The sequence below is a fragment of the Ursus americanus genome, chromosome X (genome assembly GCF_024610735.1).
Source record: "Ursus americanus isolate L20-20 chromosome X, mUrsAme1.1.p, whole genome shotgun sequence".
NCBI lineage: Eukaryota > Metazoa > Chordata > Mammalia > Carnivora > Ursidae > Ursus > Ursus americanus.
In genome coordinates, this window is record NC_142164.1 from 74,182,176 (window position 1) to 74,207,234 (window position 25,059).

Sequence of the window (25,059 nt, forward strand, 5' to 3'; positions counted from 1 at the left end):
TGGTGTTTGCCCCAAAGATACAGATGTAGTGAACATTGCACCCCACTGTTCATAGCAGCATTGTCCACAATAGCTAAATCGTGGAAGGAGCCGAGATGCCCCTCAACAGATGACTGGATTAAGAAGATGTGGTCTATATATAAAATGGAATATTACTCAGCTATCAGAAAGTACGATTTGTCAACATTTGCTGCAACATGGACGGGACTGGAGGAGGTAATGATAAGTGAAATAAGTCAAGCAGAGAAAGACAATTATAGGATTTCTCTCATCTATGGAACATAAGAACTAGGAAGATCGGTAGGGGAAGAAAGGGACAAAGAAAGGGGGGGTAATCAGAAGGGGGAATGAAGCATGAGAGACTATGGACTCTGAGAAACACACTGAGGGCTTCAGAGGGGAGTGGGGGCGGGGGAATGGGATAGGCTGGTGATGGGTAGTAAGGGGGGCACGTATTGCATGGTGCACTGGGTGTTATACGCAAGTAATTAATCATGGAACTTTACATTAAAAAACAGGGATGTACTGTATCGTGACTAACATAATGTAATAAAAAGTATTATTATTAAAAAAAGAAAGTTTTACCTCCTTCTTCCCAATTTTGATGTCTTATTGCTTTTGTTTTCTGATTGCTGAGGCTAGGACTTGCAGTTTTATGTCAAGGAACAATGGTGAGAGTGGACATTCTTGTCTTGTTCCTGACCATAGGGAAAGCTGTTTTTCCTCACTGAGGATGTCACTAGTTTTGTGTTTTTCGTATATGACCTTTGTATTGAGGTATGTTCCTTCTAACCATACTTTGTTGAGGGTTTTTATCATAAAAGGATGTCATACTTTGTCAAGTGCTTTTTCTGCATCTATTAAGCAGATGATATGGTTCTTATCCTTTCTTTTATTAATGTGGTGGATCACATTGATTAATTTTTGAAATTATATCACCCTTGCAGTCCAGGAATAAATTTCCCTTGATTTGTGGTAAATGATTCTTTTAACGTACTGTTGGATTTGGTTTGCCAGTATTCTTTTGAGATTTTTTTTTTGCATCAGTGCACATCAGGAACATTGGTCTATATAGTTCTCTCTCTTTTTTTTTTAAGAAAACAGGTGTATTTCCACTTTATTATTTTTTTTAATAATGATTTTTTATTATATTATGAAAACCGGGGATGTACTGTATGGTGACTAATATATAGTTCTCTTTTTAAGTGGAGACTTTAACTGGTTTGGGGATCAGGGTAATGCTGCCCTCATAGAATGAATTTGGAAGTTTGCTTCCATCTCCATTTTTAGGAACAGTTTGAGAAGAATTGGTATTAACTCTTCTTTAAATGTTTGGTAGAATTCTTCTGTGAAGACATCTTGCGCTGGATTTTTGTTTGTTGGGACGTTTTTCATTACTGATTCAATTTCTTTGCTGGTTATTAGACTGCTCTCGTTTTCCCTTCCTTCTGTCAGTTTTTGGAGTTTATATGTTTTCAGGAATTTATCCATATCTTCCAGGTTGTCCAGTTTGTTTGCATGTAGTTTTTCAAAATATTCTTGTAGAATTATTTGTATTTCTGTGGTGTTGGTGGTTATTTCTCCTCTCTCATTTGTAATTATTGGGGTGCTTTCTCTTTTCTTTATAAGTTTGACTAGGGATTAACCTATTAATTTTTGAAAGAACTATCTTCTTTCATCTGCTCTATTGTTTTATAAATTCTATAGCATATATTTCTTTTTTTAATAATATTTTTATTATATTACATTAGTCACCATACAGTACATCCCTAGGTTTTGATGTAAAGTTCCATGATTCATTAGTTGCGTATAACACCCAGTGCACCATGCAATATGTGCCCTTCTTAAGACCCATCACCAGCCTATCCCATTCCCCCACAACCCTCCCCTCTGAAGCCCTCAGTTTGTTTCTGAGAGCCCATAGTCTCTCATGCTTCATTCCCCCTTCTGATTACCCCCTTTTTCTAATCGCTTTTTCCCCTACCGATCTTTCTAGTTCTTATGTTCCATAGATGAGAGAAATCATACGATAATTGTCTTTCTCCGCTTGACTTATTTCACTTAGCATTATCTCCTCCAGTACCGTCCATGTTGCAGCAAATGTAGACAAATCATTCTTTTTGATAGCTGAGTAACATTCCATTGTATATATGGACCACAACTTCTTAATCCAGTCATCTGTTGAAGGGCATCTCGGCTCCTTCCACGATTTAGCTATTGTGGACAGAGCTGCTATGAATATTGGAGTGCATATGGCCCTTCTCTTCACTACGTCTGTATCTTTGGGGTAAATACCCAGTAGTGCAATGGCTGGGTCATAGGGTAGCTCAATTTTTAACTTTTTAAGGGACCTCCACACTGTTTTCCAGACTGGCTGGACCAACTTGCATTCTCACCAACAATGTAGGAGGAATCCCCTTTCTCCACATCTTCTCCAACATTTGTTGTTTCCTTCCTTTTCAATTTTTGCCATTCTACCTGGCGTAAGGTGGTATCTCAGTGTGGTTTTGTTTGGAATTTCCCTGATGGCTAATGATTTTGAACACTTTTTCATGTGTCTGTTAGCCACTTGTATTTCTTCATTGGAAAAGTGTCTGTTCATATCTTCTGCCCATTTTATGATTTGCTTACCTCTTTCTCATGTATTGAGTTTGAGAAGTTCTTTATAGTTCGTGGGTACCAGTCTTTGATCTGTAGTGTCATGTGCAAATATATTCTCCCATTCCGTGGGCTGCCCCTTAGTTTTTTTACTCTTTCCTTGGCTGTGCAGAAGCTTTTCATCTTGATGAAGTCCCACAAGTTCATTTATCCTTTTGTTTCTATTGCCTTTGGAGATGTGTCATGAACTATGTACCTGTGGCCAATGTCGAAGAGGTTACAGCCTATGTTCTCCTCTAGAATTTTGATGGATTCCTGTCTCACATCGAGGTCTTTCATCCATTTGGAGTTTCTCTTTGTGTATGGTGTGAGAGAGTGGTCAAGTTTCATTCTTTTGCATGTAGCTGTCCAATTTTCCCAGCACCATTTATTGAAGAGACTGTCTTTTCTCCACTGGATGTTTTTTCCTGCTTTATCAAAGATTAGTTGCCCAAAGAGCTGAGGGTCCATTTCTGGGTTCTCTACTCTGTTCCATTGGTCTATGTGTCTGTTTTTGTGCCAGTACCATGCTGTCTTTGTGATCACAGCTTTGTAGTACAGCTTGAAATACGGCATTATGATGCCTCCAGCTTTGTTTTTCCATTTCAACAATTCCTTGGCGATTCATGGCCTTTTCTTTTTCCACACAAATTTAAGGGCTGTTTGTTCCAGCTCTTTGAAAAATGTCATTGGTATTTTGTTCGGGATGGCATTGAAAGTGTTGGTTGTTCTGGGTAGCATAGACATTGTCACTATGTTAATTCTTCCGATCCATGGGCATGGAATATTTTTCCATCTTTTTGTGTCTTCTTCAATGCCTGGCAAAAGTGATTTGTAGTTTCTAGAATATAGATCCTTTCGCCTTTGTTTAAGTTAATTTCGAGACAACGTATGGTTTTTGGTGCTATTGTAAATGGACTGGATTCCCTAATTTCCCTTTCTTCAGTCTCATTTTTCATGTATAGAAATGCAACTGATTTCTGAGCATTGATTTTGTATCCCGCCACATTATTGAATCTCTCTATAACTTCTAGTATTTGGGGGGTCGATTCTTTTGCGTTTTCCATATAGAACATCATGTCATCTGTGAAGAGAGATAGTTTGACTTCTTCTTTGCCTGTTTGGATGCCTTTTATCCCTTTTTGTTGTCTGATTGCTGGTGCAAGGACTTCTAGTACTTTGCTGAATAATAATGGCCAGAGTGGGCATCCTTGTCGTGTTCCTGATCTTAAGGGAAAGCCTTCCAGCTTTTCCCCATTGAGAATGATATTTGCTGTAGGCTTTTCTCCGATGGCTTTTATGAAATTGAGGACTGTACCCTCTATCCCTACACTATGAAGGGTTTTAATCAGGAAATGATGCTGTATTTTGTCAAATGCTTTTTCTGCATCTGTTGAGAGGTTCATATGGTTCTTGACTCTTTTCTTGTTGATATGATCTATCACACTGATTGATTTGTGAATGTTGAACCACCCTTGCATCCCAGGGATGAATCCCACTTGGTCATGATGGATAATCCTTTTAATGTACTGTTGGATTCTATTAGCCTGGATCATGTTGAGGATTTTGGCGTCCATATTCATTAGGGAAATCGGTCTGTAATTCTCCTTTTTGATGGAGTCTTTGCTTGGTTTGGGGATCAAGGTAATATTGGCCTCATAGAATGAGTTTTGTAGTGTTCCTTCTCTTTCTATTTCTTGAAGCAGCTTCAGCAGAATAGGTATTATTTCTTCTTTGAATGTTTGGTAGAATTCCCCGGGAAATCCATCAGTCCCTGGCGTCTTGTTTTTGGGGAGGCTTTTGATCACTGCTTCAATCTCTTCATAATTATTTGGTCTGTTTAAAAAATCAATTTCTTCCTGTTTCAGTCTTGGTAGTTTATAGGTTTCCAGGAAGGCATTCATTTCTTCCACGTTCTTTTATTTATTGGCATAAAGCTGTTGATAACATTTTCTAATAATCCTTCCTATTTCATTGGTGTTGGTTGTGACCTCTCCCTTTTCATTCATAATTTTATTAATTTGGGTCCTTTCTCTATTCTTTTGGATAAGTCGTGCCAGTGGCTTATCAGTCTTATTCATTCTTTCAAAGAACCAGCTTCTAGTTCTGTTAATCTGCTCTACTGTGCTCCTCATTTCTAATTCATTTATGTCTGCTCTATTCTTGAACAACTGCTTTCTCGTGCGTGGACTAGGCCTGTTCTTCTGTTGCTGTGCAGCTTCGGGAGGTGAGAATATAAAAACTGCATTTTAGATTTTTCTATTCTTTTGAGTGAGGCTTGGAATACTATGTATATTCCTGTTAGGGCTGCCTTTGCAGTGTCCCATAGGTTTTGGACCGTTGTGTTTTCATTCTCTTTGATCTCCATAAATTGTTTAAATTGATTTTTGATTTCCTGGTTTAACCAATCATTGTTGAGCAGGATGGTTTTTAGTTTCCAGTGTTTGAGTTTCTTCCAAACTTTTCCTTTTGACTGAGTTCCAATCTTAAATCATTGTGGTCCGAGAATATGCAGGGAAGAATTTCAGTCTTTTGGTATCGGTTGAGACCTGTTTTGTGACCCAGCATATGATCTATTCTGGAGAACATCCCATGTGTATTGGAAAAGAATGAGTATTCTGTTGTTCTGGGGGTACTGTTCTATATATATCTATATGGTACATATGGTCTAGTATGTCATTCAAAGCTCTTGTTTCTTTGTTGATTTTCTGATTAGGTGTTCTGTCTATTGCTGATAGTGGAGTGTTAAGGTCCCTTACTATTAACATATTTTTATCTATATGTCTCTTTATTCTGGTTAAGAGTTGGCTTGTGTATCTTGCTGCTCCCTGTTGGGGGCATAGATATTTATAATTGTGACATCCACTAGTTGGATACATACTTTAGGAATAATACAGTGGACTTCTGTATCTCTAACTACAGTCTTTAGTTTAAAATCCAATCTGTCTGATATGAGAACTGCTACCCAGCTTTCTTTTGAGGTCCATTGCCATGAAAAATTGTTTTCCATCCCTTCACTTTCAGTCTGGACGTATCTTTAGGTTCAAAATTAGTCTCTTGTAGACAGCAAATGGATGTGTCATGTCTTTTTTTCCAATCTGCAACCCTATGACACTTTATGGGAGCATTTAGGCCATTCACATTGAGAGTGATTATTGAGAGATATGATTTTAATGATATCATGTTGCCTGTAAAGTCTTTGTTTCTATAGATTGTAGCTTTCTGTTCTGTATCTCTCTTGGGGCCTTTTTACTTTTATAGAACCCCCCTTAATATCTCCTGTAGGGCTGGTTTTGTGGTTATGAAATTGGTCAGTGTCTGGTGATTCTGGAAGGTCCTTATCTCTCTGTCAATTCTGAATGACAGCCTTACTGGATAACGGATCCTTGGGTGCATGTTTTTCTCTGAAAGGGCTTTAAAAATGCCCCCCAACCCTTTCTCTCATTCCAGGTCTGTGTAGACAGGTCTGACATAATCCTGATATTTCTGCCTTTGTACGTGAGAAATTTCTTTGCCCTGGCCGCTTTCAATACTGTATCCTTGGATCTAATATTTGCGGATTGCACTCTGATGTGACATGGAGCAGGTTTGTTGTGGTTGAATTTGGGTGGGGTCCTCTCTGCCTCTTGGACACGAATCCTTGTTTCCTTTGTAGCTTAGGGAAGTTTTCAGCTACAATTTGTTCAAATATCTCTTCTAGACCTCTGTTTTTCTCCACCCCTTCGGGGATGCTGATGATTCTGACATTGGAACTTTGCATTGAGTCAGTAATCTCCTGTGACCTACATTCTTGAGATTGGATTTTTTTTTTTGAGCCAATTTTCTGTTTTAGCTTTCTCTTCTATCATCCCATCCTCCAATTCACTAATTCATTAATTCTTTCTTCTGCCTCATTTACCCTGGCCGTGAGAGCATCTACTTTGACTGCATTTGATTCATAGCATTTTTAATTTCTGTCAGATTCACTCTCATTTCTGCCCTTAGAGATTCTATATTCTTGATAATATTTTTGTTAATAATTTTTTCAAGTCTACACATCATCTTAACCATTATTACTCTGAACTCCGTTTCTGATAATTTGGTTATACCCATATCCATCAGTTCTGTGGCAGATGCCACAGACTCATTCTCTTTTCTTTGCTGGGGGGGGGGGATCTCTTCTTCTCTTCATTCTGATGAGGAGAGGTTGCAGGGTTGCCCAGAGCCCAAATTGCTGAGCAGGACCCAGGCAGTGTGCTCTTGTTTTATAGGGACCTTAGAGATGCAGGCTTCTTTATTTTTCAGCCTTCCTTCTGGCAGAGGGGACTGCTGCCCTGATACTCAGGCAACCCTTTTGGGTAGAGTCTCCCTGTCCCCTGCAAGGGGGGGATGGGTTTTGGCACAATGTGAGCTGGTATTTCCAGGCTTTTGTTCTCTGGTGGCTTTCCCTGGCGGTTTTCTGTGTCTCTTTCGAGAGTCAGAGCAGCAACGGCCGAATCCTAGCCTCTGTCTCAGAACAGAGACATTGCAGTCCGCTCTCCACTGTGCTCTCCTGTCCTCTTTAACTCAGTTTCTTTTGGTGCTGCTAAAAACCCTGTAGCGTCCCAGGTTGTGCACCCCACAGCCGGGGTCCCAGCCCTCACTTCCAGGGCCAGCAAGTCTCTGTCCTTTGTGTTTCTAACACCACCAGCCGCCAGCCACCCCCGCGCACGCTCCCAAGCTCTCTGTTTCAGTATGATTCGTGAGCACTCTGGAGAGCCAGTTTTCAATCTGGTCGGGCGCGCATTCCTGAGCTCCCGGTATCAGTCTTGTTCCAGTGAGCGCTCAGGAGCTCTGGTTTTCAGACTGTTTGCATGCTTGTTCCCAGGTTAACCGTCTCAGTCTGCTCTCTTGCAGGTGCCGGTCCTCGAGTCTGGCCAGCTCCCCAGTGTAAGTGGGTACCACTTCCCAGCGCCCGAGCACAGAGGCTCCCTCCCCCTTCTGTTTATCATCCGATATCTGTGCAGGGATTCACGGCTCCCTGCTTCGTACCTCAATACTCAGTGCTGGAGATGTTCATTTGTAGAGATCCAGATGTATCTTCCTGTGTCTCAGGCTGATTCCGTGGGTTTTCAGGGTGGTCTGGTACCTATCCAGCTCGACTCAGGGGACCATCTGAAAAAGGGGACCCCTACTCCTCTGCCATTTTAACTTCCAAAACCTATATCATTTATTTCTGCTCTAATCTTTATTACTTCCCTTCTTCTGGCTTTAGGCTTCATTTTTTTTTTCTTTTTCTAGCTACTTTAGGTGTAAGGTTAAAGTGTTTATTTGATATTTTTCTTGTTTCTTACAGTACGCCTGTATTGCTATATACCTCCCACTTCTTACCACTTTTGCTGCGTCCCAAATTTTGTGGACTCTCATGTTTCATTTTCATTTGTTTCCATGTATTTTTCATTTCTTCTTTGATTTCCTTTTTGATGCATTCATTGTTTATTAACATCTTGTTTAACCTCCCTACATTTGTGATCTCCCAAATTTTTCTTGGGGTTCAATTTGAGTCTCATAATGTTGTGGTCAGAAAATATGCATGGTATGATCTTAATCTTTCTTTACTTTTTGAAGGCTGATTTGTGACCTGGTATGTGATCTGTTCTGGAGAATGTCCCATGTGCACTTGAAAGTACACTGCATCCTGCTGCTTTAGGATTGAATGTTCTGAATATATATGTTAAGTCCATCTGGCCCAGTGTGTCATTCAAAGCGATTGTTTCCTTGTTGATTTTTTGCTTACATGATTTGTCCATTGATGTAAGTGTGGTGTTAAAGTCCCCTACTATTATTGTATTATTATCAATGAGTTCCTTTTTTTTATTTCACTGTTTTTTATTTCATTATGTTAGTCACCATACAGTACATCCCTGGTTTTTGAAGTAAAGTTCCATGATTAATTAGTTGCATATAACACCTACTGCACCATGCAATACGTGCCCTCCTTACTAACCATCACCAGTCTATCCCATTCCCCCACCCCATTCCCCTCTGAAGCCCTCAGTTTGTTTCTCAGAGTCCATAGTCTCTCATGCTTCATTCCCCCTTCTCCTTCTTTTTTTTTAAGATTTTATTTATTTATTCGACAGAGATAAGGACAGCCAGCAAGAGAGGGAACACAAGCAGGGGGAGTGGGAGAGGAAGAAGCAGGCTCCCAGCAGAGGAGCCTGATGTGGGGCTCGATCCCATAATGCCGGGATCACGCCCTGAGCCGAAGGCAGACGCTCAACTGCTGTGCCACCCAGTCGCCCCTTCATTCCCCCTTCTGATTAACCCCCCTTCTTTATCCCTTTCTTCCCCTACCGATCTTCCTAGTTCTTATGCTCCATAGATGAGAGAAATCATATGATAATTGTCTTTCTCTGCTTGACTTATTTCACTTAGCATTATCTGCTCCAGTGCTATCCATGTTGCAGCAAATGTTGAGAACTCGTTCTTTCTGATAGCTGAGTAATATTCCATTGTACATATGGACCACAACTTCTTAATCCAGTCATCTGTTGAAGGGCATCTTGGCTCCTTCCACGATTTAGCTATTGTGGACAATGCCTCTATGAACATTGGGGTGCATATGGCCCTTCTCTTCACTACGTCTGTATCTTTGGGGTAAATACCCAGTAGTGCAATGGCTGGGTCATAGGGTAGCTCCATTTTTAACTTTTCAAGGGACCTCCACACTGTTTTCCAGAGTGGGTGTACCAACTTGCCTTCCCACCAACAATGTAGGAGGGATCCCCTTTCTCCACATCCTCTTCAGCAATTGTTGTTTCTTGCCTTGTCAATTTTTTGCCATTCTAACTGGCGTAAGGTGGTATCTTATTTAGTTTTTTATTTATTCTTTCAGAGAACCAGCTTCTAGTTCTGTTGATCTGTTCTACTGTGTTCCTGGTTTCTAATTCATTGATCTCTGTTCTAATCTTGATCACTTGCCTTCTCGTGCATGGGTTAGGCCTGTTCTTCTGTTCTTGCTCCAGCTCCTTGAGGTGAGAATGCAAAAACTGCATTTTAGATTTTTCTATTATTTTAAATGAGGCTTGGATGGCTATGTATTTTCCCATTAGGACTGCCTTTGCAGTGTCCCATAGATTTTGGACCAATGTGTTTTCATTCTCATTGGTCTCCATAAATTATTTAAATTGATTTTTAATTTCCTGGTTTACCCAATCATTCTTGAGCAGGATGATTCTTATCTTCTACATTAGTCACCATATATTACATCATAGTTTTTGATGTAGTGCTCCATGATTCATTGTTGGTGTAAAATGCCCAGAGCTCATTGCAATACGTGCCCTCATTAATACCCATCACTGAGCTAACTCATCGCCCCACCCCCTCCCCTCTGAAACCCTCAAATTGTTTCCTGTAGTGCATCATGGAATGCTACATCAAAAACTAATGATGTAATGTATGGTGACTAACATAACATTAAAATTTTTTTTAAATAAAATAAAATGTGACTTCTTTAGGCAGAATATAGTTGGATGTTTTTTATGCATTCTGATACCCTATGTCTTTTGATTGGAACATTCATTGCATTTGCATTCAGAGTGGTTTTTGCAAGATACTAATTTAGTCCCATTGTGTTACCTGTAGAGTTTGTGTTTCTGGTGATGTTCTCTTGTCCTTTCTAGTCGTTCTTGCTTTTGGTCTTTGTTTTCTCCACTCAAAGTGGTCTCCTTAAAATCTCTTTCAGGGCTGGTTTGTTGGTAATAAACTCCCTTAGCTTCTGTTTATCTGGGAAGCTCTTTATCTCACTTTATATTCTGAATGACAGCCTTGGTGGATAAAGAATTTCTTGCTTGCATATTTTTCCACTTCAGCACGTGAGTGTTTCTTGCCATTCTTGTCTCTCCTTCCATGATTCTGTGGACAGGTCTCCTGCAAATCTGATCTTTCTTCTTTCGTGGGTTAAGGGGTTGTTGTTGTTGTTGTTGTTGTTGTTGTTGTTGTTGTTGTTTTATCCCCTTGCTGCTTTCAGGATTCTTTCCTTGTCTGTGCACTGTGTGAATTTGACTATGATATTCTTTGGCTATGGTAGGCCTTTGTTGAATTTTATGTGAGTTCTCTCTGCTTCTTGGATTTCTATGTCTGTGTCCTTCCCCAGATTAGGGATGTTTTCAGCTATACTCTGTTTGAAGAAACTTTCTGCTCCTTTTTTCTCTCTCTTCGTCTTCTGGGACTCCTATGATATGAATGTTATTACATTTTAATAAGCTACTGAGTTCCTTAAGTCTACCCTCATGAGCCATTATCTTTTCTTCCTTCTTCTTTTCAGCTTCATTATTTTCCATAATTTTTTCTTTCATATCACTAATTCACTCTTGTGTTTCACCCATCCTCATTTTTATGGCCTCCCCATTTGTGTTTGCATGTCGGTTGTAGCATTTTTAATTTTGGTCTGACTAGATTGTAGTTCTTTTGTCTCTGTTGTAAAGGATTCTCTAGGATTTCAAGCCCAGGTAGTATCCTTATAATTGTTGTTTTAAATTCTAGTTCAGATATCTTACTTACTTCTGTATTGATTAAGTCCCTGGGTATGAGTTCTACTTCCTGTTCATTCTTTTGTGTTGAATTTCTCCATGTTGTGATTTTGTCTAGAAAAGGAAAGAATAAAGAAAAATCACTAATATAACAAAATAAAAATTATTTAAAAAATACCCCAAAACGGAAACACAAAGCAAAGAAGAAGAAGAAGAAGAAGAAGAAGAAGAAGAAGAAGAAGAAGAAAAAGAAAGAAGAAGAAAAGAAGAAGGAAAGAAAAACTAGATAATGGGTGTGTTTTGGTCTGCTTGTTAAAGGAATTCAGATCCCCAAATAAAAAAAAAAAAGAAAGAAAGAAAGAAAGAAAGACACAGAAAGAAAAATATAAAAAACTTAAAAAATTAAAGAAAGTGAAGAAATGAAAAATAAAATAAGAAAATAAACAGAAAAATAAAAATACATATATATATAAAATATATACAAAAATAAAGATTTAAAAAAATTATAATAAAAAATAAACCAAGGAATTGAAAAAATAAGGGCATAAAGGAAAAAAATAAAAGTTTTAATGTAGCTATATCCTGTTTTCCTTTGCGTTGGAGCTTTACAGCACTCTGTGATCAGTAGACTGCGTGTGCTAGTTTGTACTGATCTTCTGGTGACTTGTTTCAGTGGAAGTGACTCCAGGACAACAAGAGGCAGGACTTGGTGTAAATCACTCTGGCCTCCGCTAGATGATGCTGTTTTGCTCCCTGGAGCCTTTCAGCTTTGATGAGTGTGATGAATATGGCAGTGCCCTGCTCTCTAGCCCTGGAGCTGAAAGTCCACACCCCCACCCTTCAGTGAGCTCACACAGAAGAGCGGATCAATCACCCTTCTTGTGTCCCGGGTTTTCATCTGAACCCTATGTTCACCCTGCCCGTGTCCAAGCTTTTTTTTTTGTTTTGTTTTTTTAATCTCAGGTATGTGACTGAGTTTCAAAACTTCAAAATTTACGGACTCCCCACGGTGCAAACCTGTGCTTTTTCCTCTGGGGGCTTTCTCACCCTGCTTTTGCCATTTGCAGGCTGGTCACAGGAAAGAGGTTACATGACTGTGCAGTAGTTTGCAGTTTATGGCAATACAGAGAAGAAAGCCGGCACCAAGACCTGCTGTCCTCAGTGGACTTCCCCACTCTTATGCCTGAGAACAGTGAAGCATGTTGGCACCACCCATTGTTCTTGCAACCCAGGGGATCCTCAGACCACCCTATCACTCTTGGGATTCCTCCCTGCTTCACTATCTGAGCACCTTTAAGCCAGGCATATCCCCCCACAGTAGGAGGCTTCTAAATGCTCAGATTTTGTGCTCTGCTGCTTATAATACTTTACGGTAACCTCTGTAAGTAGGCTCCCTCCCTGCCGCCTTACCCACAGCTATTTCTGCCTCAGCAAATCTCTCTGTACCTCTTACCTTCCAAAAGGTGGTCACTCTTCTACTTGTAGACTTGCAGTTTTTGATCTCTCAGACCTCAGATAGATTTCTTGGGTGTTCGGAATGATTTGATAACTATCTAGCTGTGTTCCAGGGACAGGACAAGTTTGGGGTCCCCCTACTCCTCTGTCATCTTCTAATCACTCAGGAATTTTAGATGATCAGTCGTTGTTATCGTCTTTGGAACAAAGCTGCTCATGAGAATGATATAAACACAACTAATTCTTACTTGGTGAATTTTGACTAAATTACATCCAGGAGAATTTTGCAACCTTTTAAATCAGTATCTTTTGAGCATGTTGATGTAGAAGCTATCCAAATTAATTGTGTAAGTTTGCTTGTAATCTGTATAAGTCATAGTACAGGTTAATTAGCTGATATAACATTACCCCAAATAAAATGTAATAGTCTAAGTCATCCAAGACCTGTGTGGTGACTCCATAGTAACAGGGACCTGGGCTCTTTCTATGTTGCTCTGGTGTTTAATTTAAGTATTCTGCTTTGGAAGCTGTAGTGTGAAAGCAACCATAGACAACATGTAAATAAATTATTGTGGCTGTGTTCCAGTAAAACTTTAATTTTGGATACTGTAATTTTAATTTCATATAATTTTGACATGCCACAAAATATTATCCTTTTAATCTTTTCAACCATTTAAAATGTGAAAAGCATTCTTAGCTTTCTGGCCATACACCAATTGCACACCAGATTTGGCCATTGAACCATTGTTTACTGACATCAGCTTAGTAGCTCACATTAGCATTTCCCAACCTTAGGTTGGATTTCAATATTTGTTGTAAGCGTCCTCACTCCAGACCTCTAAGGGATCGTCATTAGTTTTTAAGGACATTGCAATCATGTTGGCTTCACAATACAATAATTGCACAAGTTTCCCTACTTTAAATACCTTGATGAGATCTCTGTCAGTGTTCATGCATTTGATTTACTTTAGGCTAGGGATGTAGTGATATGCTGGCTTACCTTTCAAATTTCCCAATTTTCCTGTCCCTTATTTTTAATTTTAATCCATATTTATATAGTATTTATGGGCCAGGCATTATTATAAATGTATTACATATATTAATTATTCACCAAAACTTATCAAATAAGTACAATTATGATTTCCATTTTACATATGGGGAGATTGAACCTCAGAAAGATTAAGTAACTTGAGCTAATAGCACAGCAGAGCTGGATCTACAGCTAGGCAGCTTGGATCCAGAGTCCTCGCTGCCTCTTGATACTTGGTTATGTTTTTCACACCAAAAATAAGGTAGAAAAACTCCTTTTCAAACCCAGAAATCTTTATGCCAGCTACGCAGGACACTTCCTTCTTGTACAGCAAAATTAGCGTGACCAGTGTTCTTGGAGGCTTAGGACTGTTGATTAAAGTACTGCTATGCCACATTAGCGAGGTCGTTGAGGGACCTGGTTAAATTTCACTCTCAGGAGATTAAATTAAATGAGAAATTTATCGTTCCAAATTTTCTTAATCTGAACTACATGTTCCAGATTTGCCTGGCTCCACCTGCCGTGCTTTTTCTTCTTAAGTGGTGCTCAGTGGAACAAAAAAGGAATGTTCTGGTTTCCAGTTTTTATTTAAATAAATGAAAGAGCAAGAACATTTCAGAAAGAAGCTGTGTTATAAAGAAAATGTAACAGAGTAATAAGGGAATATGGCAGAGAGTGACTACAGTGATTGTATAGGGTTAGAAGACTAGGGAGAAGCCCTTACTGGGTGATATTTGAATCAAGACACAAACGTCAAAATGGAGTCAGCTTTTCAAAGATCTAGAGACAGATGTATCAGGCAGAGAGAATAATAAGTGAAGAAACCCTAAAGCAGGAAGGGGTTTGCATGGTTGAGAAAGGTTCTTTCACCTTTGTCAATTAAAATGTGTAAATACATGAAGTGTTTTATGTAAAAAAATGTATATGTAGAATATATAATATATAACATACAAAATGAATATATATTATGTGTATATAATATGTGCAATATGCATTCCTGTATTTTATATTATTACATTTTAATACATACACAAATAAATGTTAAAAATTATGATATAAAATAAACAAAAATGAATTTTATTTTATTTCATTTCATTTTGAAGATTTTCTTTTATTTATTTGAGAAAGAGAGGGAAAGAGAATGAGAGACAGTGCGAACAAGCAGGGGAAGTGGCAGGCAGAGGGAGAAGCAGACTCCCTGCTGAGCCAGGAACCTGATGCAGGACTCAATCTTGGGACCCTGGGATCATGACCTGAGCTGAAGGCAGACGCTTAAGTGATTGAGCCCCACAGACATCCCAATGAAAATGAATTTTAAAGGCGCACATGCAAGTGTATCTTCTGGCATGTGCACTCCCTACTTTTGTAATTGTAAATTTTATCTATTGTATTAATAGTTAAATGCACCTTGGGTACTACAGCCACGCTGTCCGACAAGAACATGTGGACCACATTTGAAATTTTAGATCTTCTAGTAGCCATATTTAAAAAAGGAAAAAGATATAGGTAAAATTAATTTTAAGAATAATATATTTTATTTAATCTCCAACCTGTAATCAATGTAAAAAAATAGAATTTATGAATGAAATATTTTTGTTTTTGTACTTAGCCTAAGAAATCTGGTACAGAGTTTTGTTTTTTTTTTATTTAAATTCAATTAGCCAACATATAGTAGTACATCATTAATTCAGATGTAGTGTTCAATGATTCATCCGGTGCATATAACACCAAGTGTCACCACATCACGTGACCCCCTTAATGCCCATCTCCCAGTTACCTCATGCCCCCACCTGCCTCCCCTCTGAAACCCTCAGTTTGTTTCCCAGAGTCCATAGTCTCTCATGGTTTGTCTCCCTCTCTGATATCTCCCCCTTCAGTGTTCCCTCCCTTCCCCTATGGTCTTCCATGCTATTCCTTATATTCCACCTATGAGTGAAACCATACGATAATTGTCTTACTCTGCCTGGCTTATTTCACTCAACATAATACCCTCCAGTTCTATCCACATCAATGTAAATGGTAAGAATTCATCCTTTCTGAAAACTGAATAATATTCCATTGTATATATAAACCACATCTTCTTTAGCCATTGATCTGTTGAAAGACATCTCGGCTCTTTTCACAGTTCGGCTATTGTGCACATTGCTGTTATGAACATTGGGGTGCATGTGCCCCTTCTTTTCACTACATCTGTATCTTTGGGGTAAATGCCTAGTAGTGCAATTGCTGGGTCCTAGGATAGCTTTATTTTTAACATCTTCAGGAACCTCCATACTGTTTTCCAGAGTGGCTGTACCAGCTTGCATTCCCACCAAGAGTGTAAGAGGGTTCCCCGTTCTCCACAACCTTGCCAACATTTGTAGTTTCCTGTCTTGTTAACTTTTGCCATTCTAACTGGTGTAAGGTGGTATCTCATTGTGGTTTTGATTTGTATTTCCCCGATGGCACGTGATGTGGAACATTTTTTCATGTGTCTGTTGGCTGTTTGCATGTCTTCTTTGGAGAAATGTCTGTTCATGTCTTCTGCCCATTTCTTGACTGGGTTAATTGTTTTTTGGGAGTTGAGTTTGAGAAGTTCCTTATAGATCTTGGATACCAGCCCTTTATCTGTACTGTCATTTGCAAATATCTTCTCCCATTCTGTGGGTTGTCTCTTAGTCTTGTTGACTGTTTCCTTTCCTGTGCAGAAGCTCTTTTATCTTGATGAGGTTCCAATAGTTCAGTTTTGCTTTGGTTTCATTTCCCTTTAGCGACGTGTATTTCAAGAAGTTAGCTGCGGCTGAGGTCAAAGAGGTTGCTGCCTGTGCTCTCCTCCAGGATTTTGATGGAACATTTAGGTGTTTCATCCATGTTGAGTTTATGTTTGTGTATGGTGTAAGACAATGGTCCAGTTTCCTTCTTCTGCGTGTGGCAGTCCAATTTTCCCAGCACCATTAATTGAAGAGATGTCCTTTTTCCATTGGATATTCTTTCTTGCTTTGTCAAAGATTAGTTGACCATAGAGTTGAGGGTCCATTTCTGGACTCTCTATTCTGTTCCATTGATCTATGTATCCGTTTTTTTTTTTTACCAGTACCATGCTGTCTTGATGATCACAGGTTTGTAATATAGCTTGAAGTCAGGCTTTGTGGTGCCTCCAGCTTTGGTTTTCTTTTTCAACATTCCCTTGGCTGTTCAGGGTCTTTTCTGGTTCCATACACATCTTAGGATTGTTTGTTCCAGCTCTGTGAAAAATGTCCACGGTATTTTGATAAGGGTGACATTGAAAGTATAGATTGCTCTGGGTAGCATAGACATTTTAGCAATATTTATTCTTTCCATCGAAGAGTATGGAATGTTTTTCCACCTCTTTGTTTCTTCCTCAATTTCTTTCATAACTGTTCTGTAGTTTTTAGGGTACAGATCCTTTACCTGTTTGGGTAGGTTTATTCCTAGGTATCTTATGGGTTTTGGTGCCATTGTAAATGGGGTCAATTCCTTGTTTTCTCTTCCTTCAGTCACATTGTTAGTGTATAGAAATGCAACTGATTTCTGAGCATTGAGTTTGTATCCTGCCACATTGTTGAATTGCTTCATGAGTTCTAGGGATTTTGGGGCAGAGTCTTTTGGGTTTTCCACACAAAGTGTCATGTCATCTGTGAAGAGGGAGAGTTTGACTTCTTCTTTGTCAATTTGAATGCCCTTTTCTTTCTTTCTTTCTTTCTTTCTTTCTTTCTTTCTTTCTTTCTTTCTTTCTTCTTTTCTTTTTTCTTTTCTTTTCTTTTCTTTTCTTTTTTTATTGTCTGATTGCTGAGGCTAAGACTTCTAGTACTATGTTGAACAACAGTGGTGAGAGTGGCCATCCCTGTCATGTTCCTGACCTTAAGGGAAAAGCTCTCAGTTTTTCCCCATTGAGAATGATACTTGCTTTTGGCTTTTTGTAGTGGTATGCATTTATACTTAAAGCCCATCTCCATTTGCCCTAGCCACATTTCTCTTGTTCAGTAGTCACCTCTGGTTGCTCATCACTATATTCTACGCTGCCAACCTCAAGGGCTTATTTTCTTATGAAAGTTCCTGAGAAATTCCTGTCCCTCTTTCTAATCACCCGATTAATAAACTTAGACCCTACTTCTTTTGAGCCTATGACTGGAGCCTCTTTATCTTAGGAGAGCAATTTGTCTTTAACTGCCATAATCTACCTTAACTAAAATGATTGTCACTGTGCCCCAAGGAGAAGTGAGTAGAAAGTTGGAGACAGTGGTGTTGCATTTGAAAAAGTTAAGACCATTGAGCCCTATATGAAGGAATGTTCAGGGCATGTCTATTACTTGTTTATAGAGCACCATAATTTTCTGACAAGGCAAATGCGGGCTATATCAACATCCCTAAAACCGTTCTAAAGATCTGATTTTTAAAAATATTTGTGATCTTACTATTTGCCAGACATACTCCCTCCCAACTTAGGAATGATGGATGGCCGGACATTTTGTGTTTGCTTAAGGTTTTAAAGGAGAAAGACAGAAATGGACCTCATAAGAACGTAGTTGTATAAGTGGGGCTGCTTACTTGATTTTACCCACCCTCAGTACCAAACATTGATTTTAATACCCAGGTGGGACCCATCTGGTGCTGGTGGAATTGGTCAACTCTGGACTTTATGTGAATGACAAAGGCTTTGTCCAATCCATAGCAACAAACCCAATAAATGGCTTATTCATATGGTTCCCATTACTAAGTGTAGCTAAGAGTTCTCTTCTGGTACATTCTGGCTCTTTGTGTCTCATATTTTACTTATTTTACAAACATAGGACTTCCCACTTGCCAGACATTGTTTTAAATGTCTTATAAATATTAATTTGCTAATTTAATCCTTACAACAAACAACAAATGAAGAAACTGAGACCCAGAGAGTTAACTAACTTGCCAAAGCTTACATAACCTAGTGAAGAGCAGAGCTGGATTCTAACCAAGGTAGCATGGCTTCAGAGTCTCTGAGCTTAATATTTCTGCTAAATCTAAGTCTCCTAATTTCTTTTTTTTAAAAGATTTTATTTATTTATTCGACAGAGATAGAGACAGCCAGCGAGAGAGGGAACACAAGCAGGGGGAGTGGGAGAGGAAGAAGCAGGCTCATAGCGGAGGAGCCTGATGTGGGGCTCGATCCCATAACGCTGGGATCACGCCCTGAGCTGAAGGCAGACGCTTAACCGCTGTGCCACCCAGGCGCCCCCTAAGTCTCCTAATTTCTAATAGGCACAGTTTTCTTCTCTATTTCTTCCCCCAGGGACTTGATTTTATGACCGGTCACAAAGGTTCTCTGTCTTTGTTAACTCTGATGCACCTGCAACACTTAGGAACGCTGTCTTTCTGACATAAGTACCCAGAATATCAGGTTCTCTTAAGCTCCCTGACAATAATAGAAGGCTTTTTAAAATTATTTCTGCTTGAAATCCAAACTGACATTTGCGTATGGTCATGACCCTTTTATAAAACATACATATCTCTAAAACTACACAAGTTGCTGTAAGCATAGGATCTTCTCTGTGCACAAAATCCATTTTTATTTATTCATCATTGTTTTCCCTTTGTTGATTTAGTTACAAAAATAACCATGCTCATTCTAAGAATCCTAATGATACAGAGTTGTGCATTGGTGAAAATCTCCAATTCCTTCCATTCTTTCTTTGTATTTCCTAGCTAATGCCATAGAAATAGACACAACTTTCAGTAGGCCTGATGTGGGAAACAAAGGCAGAAGAAAAATTATGAAATTTCCTTACTTTCTGCAGCCTATTGACAAGTCCTTGAAACAGGCAGAGTGACATTCCTCTAGGGACTCAATTGCCTCGATGTTAATACTTTGCTAAGGGCAAAAGGCAATCCTAGCCTGACAGTCCCTGCTCCAACCAGTATCCTGTAAGTCTACTTTAACTTTAACGTATAAAAATTCCTTTGGAAACTTCCTTTATCTCTAACCTCCCCAAGATATGTGTTGGAAATCATCCCCCAAGCATATAGCCCACTGATATACATCTGAAGGGTCTCATGACTAAGGTTTTTTTTTTTAATAATAATATTTTTTATTATATTATGTTAGTCACCATACAGTATGACTAAGGTTTTATTAGACGGTAATAAATGACCTTTTCCCAACAATAGCTAGCTCCCTCAAGGTCCTGGAAACCTTGCTTCCAAAATTCCTTAGAGACTTATGCTATCCCTAACCCCCTCCCAACTTGAGGGCATATAATGGGCCATTCCTCATGACCTCGGTGCAGCTCTTTCTGCCCACAGGTCCTGTCCCCATGCTTTAATAAACCACCATTTTGCACCAAAGACATCTCAAGAATTCTTTCTTGGTCGTCGGCTCCGGACTCCACCCCACCTCACCTCACCGATATCCCACAACCTCATCAGGCCAGCCCACATTTCACTGTTTATGGCTGAGCTTTAGCACTCCTTCAGTTTCTTGGGGGCTACCTCCAGGAGGAAGGAACCCTTGCCAGGGAAACGAAGTCACGTGGGAACCTCTGGACCCAAGCTAGGTGCAGGGAACCTGACCTGAGCTGGAGTCTGTACTTCCGGTGGGTGCTGTGGGAGCCACAGTGCTGATGGCAGGGCGGGGGACAGCCCTGGTGAAGGCCTAAAGGGCTGGGTGGGCCACCTGTGTGGGCTAGAAGGCTTGGATCCTGGGGCCAAGGGCGCAGACCTTAGTGAAGTGGAGAGTGGCAGGCAGTTGAATGAAGGCTACTGTGTGGTAAGTTGGATTTGAACACCTGATGGGAGTCAGGAAGGGAACATGAGCTTAGGCTCAGATCTTCATGATTTCCTTTTTTCCAGAATGACATTGACTTAATTAGGGAGCCACTATGGGTGGGGGTGGGGGTGGGGGTGGAGGAGGGGGAATGAAAATTGGTGCTGGAACAGGGCCAGTGTGTGAGGGGACCCAGAGACAATCTGGTCCTATTGTGTTGTTCCTCTCTCACTCCCTTTTCTGTTGCTACAGAAATTCAATTCCAATGTAAGTAGTTTGGCTCCTGAGCCAGTTCTCTGTTAACCTTCCTGTCAGGTACAAAGAAGGTGTTAAAATATGGAAAAATGGGTAAAGAATCAGAAGAAGCTATTCACACATGGCCATTAGACATTTGAAAAGTCACGTAATCAATAAACACGCATAATAAAACAGGATGGCATATCAAGAATGACAAGAGGGCAGAAAGATTGTTTATGTCTAATGTTGTGCAGGGATTGGGAAAACTAGCACTCAATTACAGTATTGGTAAGAGTGTAAATTAGCAGAACAATTTATCGTTAGGCAATCTGGCTTATGTTACACACTTGAAACCTGTTACTTTTTGGCCTAGAAATTCTGTCTTGTTGGAGTTTATCCAAAACCGTTACAAATAAAAATTAAAACATACTCATACATACACATATAATGCATTTGTTGCAGCGTTATTTGTAATAGCAACTGGGTATATCTGAACACTGAATATTTGATGATATTTAGAAATCATTGTTAATTTTTATACGTGATAATGATGTGGGGAACGAAGGCAAAAGAAAAATTACATTTCCTTATTACCTGTAACCCACTGACAAGTCCTTGAAACAGGCAGAGCGACATTCCTCTAGGAACTCAGCTGCCTTGATGTTAATACTTTGCTAAGGGCAAAAGGCAATCTTAGACCAACCCCCAGGATCTTGTAAGTCTACTTTAACATATAAAAATTCCTTTGGAAACTTCTTTTATCTCTAACGGCCCCCCCCCCAAGATACATGTTAGCAATCATCCCCCAAGCAATGACCCACCAATATACATCTGAAGAGTCTCATGACTGAGTTTTTACTAAACAGTAAGAAATGACCTTTTCCTTTTTTTTAACTTTCCAGTTTCTTAACTTTATTTTTTATAATAATATTTTTTATTATATTATGTTAGTCACCATACAGTACATCCCTGGTTTTTGATGTAAAGTTCCATGATTCATTAGTTGCGTGAAACACCCAGTGCACCATGCAATACGTGCCCTCCTTACTACCCATCACCAGCCTATCCCATTCCCCCATCAGAAGAGGGAATGAAGCATGAGAGACTATGGACTCTGAGAAACAAACTGAGGGTTTCAGAGGAGAGGGGTGTGGGGGAATGGGATAGAAATGACCTTTTCCTAAGAATAGCTAGCCCCCTCAGGATCCTGGAAACTTTGTTTCCAAAATACCTGGGCAGGCTTATGCTATCCCTAACCCCCTCCCAACTTGAAACTATATAATCAATCACTCCTCACAACCCCAGTGCAGCTCTTTCTGCCCAAGGGTCCTATCCCAGTGCTTTAATAAAACCACCTTTTTTGCACCAAAGACCTCTCAAGAGTTCTTTCTTGGCTGTCGGCTTCAAACCCTAACATCTTTCCTACATCAATACAGGATCATGGTTATGCTTTAAAATAATCTTTGTCTTAGGGATTAATTTGGAAATATTGACATAGAGAATAATTTAGTATCTGTAATTTGCCTGAAAATAATTGATGTTGGCTACTGGATTGAGAAAAAAGTAATTGGTAACTGTTGAAGCTAGGTGATGGGAACATGGAAGGTTCATTGTTACCATTCTGTCTTCTTTTGTATCAGTTCAGAATTTTTCACGAGTTAAGAAAAAGTAGCTCAAGGTAGAAAATTGGAAAATTATGGAAGAGTGTAAGTAAATAAAAATAATTTTGAAATCCACTGCCAGATTTCCTGGGTAAGAATCCCATCTCTGCCATTTACTAGCTGTCTAATGTTGAACAGGTTACTTATGTTCCCTAGTCTCAGTGTCCCCATTTATGAAATGAGAATGATACTGTATATTGCCAAATCCAGTCAATAGTAAGATGAACTACTATTATTTATTTGTTCTACCATGGAAGAAAAACCACTTCCAAATATATCAATGCACATCTTGAATTCAGAGCTGATAGAATATGAAAAGGTATGAATCTTAGAATTAATGAAATATAGTGGTGACTACCTCATTTTTTTTGACAAGTAAATAAGTTTAATAACTGTCAGATGTGTGGTACATGGGTACTACTCACTAAATATGAGTTATCATCATTATCCTCATTGTCAATGATAGGGTTTGGGAATATAGGTGAAGTTCAGTGGGGTGAAGTCCGGAGCCGAAGGCCAAGAAAGAATTCTTGAGACATCTCCGGTGCAAAAAGGTGGTTTTATTAAAGCACAGCGACAGCACCCATCAGCAGAAAAAGCTGCCCCAGGTCTGAGAAGTGTGGCTGATTATGTACTTGGGGGAAGTATGGGAAAGGGAAGTTTCAAAAGGATTTTTACATGTTAAAGAAGACTCACAGGATACTGGCGACCTTGCCATTGTCAAGTTAAGGTTGTTTGTCATCCTAGTAAGGCATTAACAATAACAGAAGGGGGAATGAAGCATGAGAGACTATAGACTCTGGGAAACAAGCTGAGGGCTTGGGCGGGGAGAGGGAATGGGATAGGCTGGTGATGGGTATTAAGGAAGGCACGTATTGCATGGTGCACTGGGTGTTATACGCAAGTAATGAATCATGGAACTTTACATCAAAAACTGGGGATGTACTGTATGGTGACTAACATAATATAATAAAAAATTATTATAAAAAAGAAAGAAAGAAAAAAAAAAGATAGTTGGGAGCTTCCTGGAGAAACATTACACTTTGCCCAACTCAAGTATCTGTCAATGGGCTGCAGATTATAAGGACATTTAATTGTATCTACATTCCCTTCTGGAAGCTAGGCCATTGATAGAAATGCTTTGTTCTTGTACATTGCTAAGACTTTGTAAACTGAGGGAGGCTCATGTCTTGCAGGATTGTAATCTCTATAAATTAACTATTTGTTTTTCCCTTAGGGCAGCCAGGAGTGCCTGATGAATGTCACCCATATCCCATGGGGGGGGGGTTGTGGAGTGTCCGCTTCTGCCTGTCCCTCATCACCATCATCATGAGTACCACCTAAGAGCGCTTATGTAGTCATCTTCATGCATTTTTCTCCCATTCAAGCAAGAAGGGCGAATTATCTGGATCTTGTTTGGGGTTTAATAGCCATAACTTCTGGGTAGTGGATTTTATTTTGCAACATTTTAAATGTATGAGAATGTCATTGCAATATGGTTGATAAAGGAAAAATAGTTGTAATAGTCTAAATGCCCACCAACAGGAAATGGTCGAATACATTACAGAGATTGCTCTCTAAGATAGTTACACTATGCAATCTTGGGAAAGAATGAGGGAGGAGCTAGATGTTGATATGGAAAGGTATCTCTGTCATAAGGATTAGTAAAGAAAGCAAATCATTGAATAAAATGTATAGTTGAAGTAGGAAAAAGCTTATCTTCTTTATACACACACGCACGCACACACACATGTGTGTGTGCGCGCGTGTGTGTATGCATATGCATGTGTGCGTGTGTGTGTGCACACACGCTTGTGTGTGTGTGTGTGTGTGTGTGTGTGTGCAGATACATAGGCTCCAAACTCTTAAAATTGTTGCCTCTGAGGGGTGGGATTTGGATCAGAGGGAGGTGAAATAAGACTTATTTCCCCTCTACGTATTTGGTATTGTTTGATTTTTATACTCTTTATTACTTTTGTAATTAAAGTATGATTTTGAAAAAGTCAAGTATGAAATTTTTTTTGAGTATGCAGATCTACTCACTAAGTTTTCTAAAATTTGTCCCCTTAACATCTTGTCATAGGCCTGTGCCGTAAAACTTTTAGGAATAAAAGAAGTAAAGTTTAAAACACTATATATTTTTTGCCAAAACCACCCTTTACAGATTGTGAAGTTCTCACAGCCAGCACCTTGTTGCCAGTCCTCAAAGGTGTTAAGCCTATTTATAATGGGCCAGTTATATTTTTAATATAGCAACACATTTTTACCATAAACTAATAATATTAATTACATTTGTTCCCAAACAAGATTTGATAAGAGATATCATAAACATTAACTTTAGGGTTCCTCACATTAAAATTGGAATACAAAGAAATTTTATTCCAGTTGTAGGGAAACCACAAAGTATTTTTTTAAACGTTTTCACAAAGAGTTCACTGTGAAATTTGAGCTCCCTATATTCTGATTCCCTTAGGTTGATGACTTCAGTACACCTTGCAGGGATACATACACCTTAAAAGTTTGGGTTGGTAGGAGGTCTTTTATTAGTGGCCTAAAGCTTCAATATGGCTCTAAGCTCCCTTTCTCCACCCTCCCCATATTAAGCTCAGATTTTTAAAAATCTATTTCAAACCAACTTTAAGAGTTTGGAATTTTTTTTGGTTGGTTGTCAATGTGAGTACAATATATAATTCTAAGAGATATCCTAAAATAGGAGTTACCATGATTGCTTGATTTTTGCTAGTTTATGCTTTGAGAATAAACAAATAGCCCCGGGAACTCAATAACTTACAAAAACAAGGTTTTGTTTCT

At 39.2% G+C, this 25,059-nt stretch overlaps 1 protein-coding gene across 1 annotated transcript in view; it reads left to right on the plus strand.

Moving 5' to 3' along the window:
• ARHGEF9 (Cdc42 guanine nucleotide exchange factor 9) overlaps positions 1 to 23,924 on the plus strand; it is a 318,010-nt gene extending 294,086 nt beyond the window's left edge. The window contains exon 10 of the mRNA XM_087860177.1: positions 23,486 to 23,924. Within this exon, the coding sequence (XP_087716303.1) occupies positions 23,486 to 23,592 (107 nt within the window). The 3' untranslated portion in view covers positions 23,593 to 23,924. The remainder of the gene's footprint in view (positions 1 to 23,485) is intronic.
• The last annotated feature ends 1,135 nt before the right edge of the window (positions 23,925 to 25,059 follow it).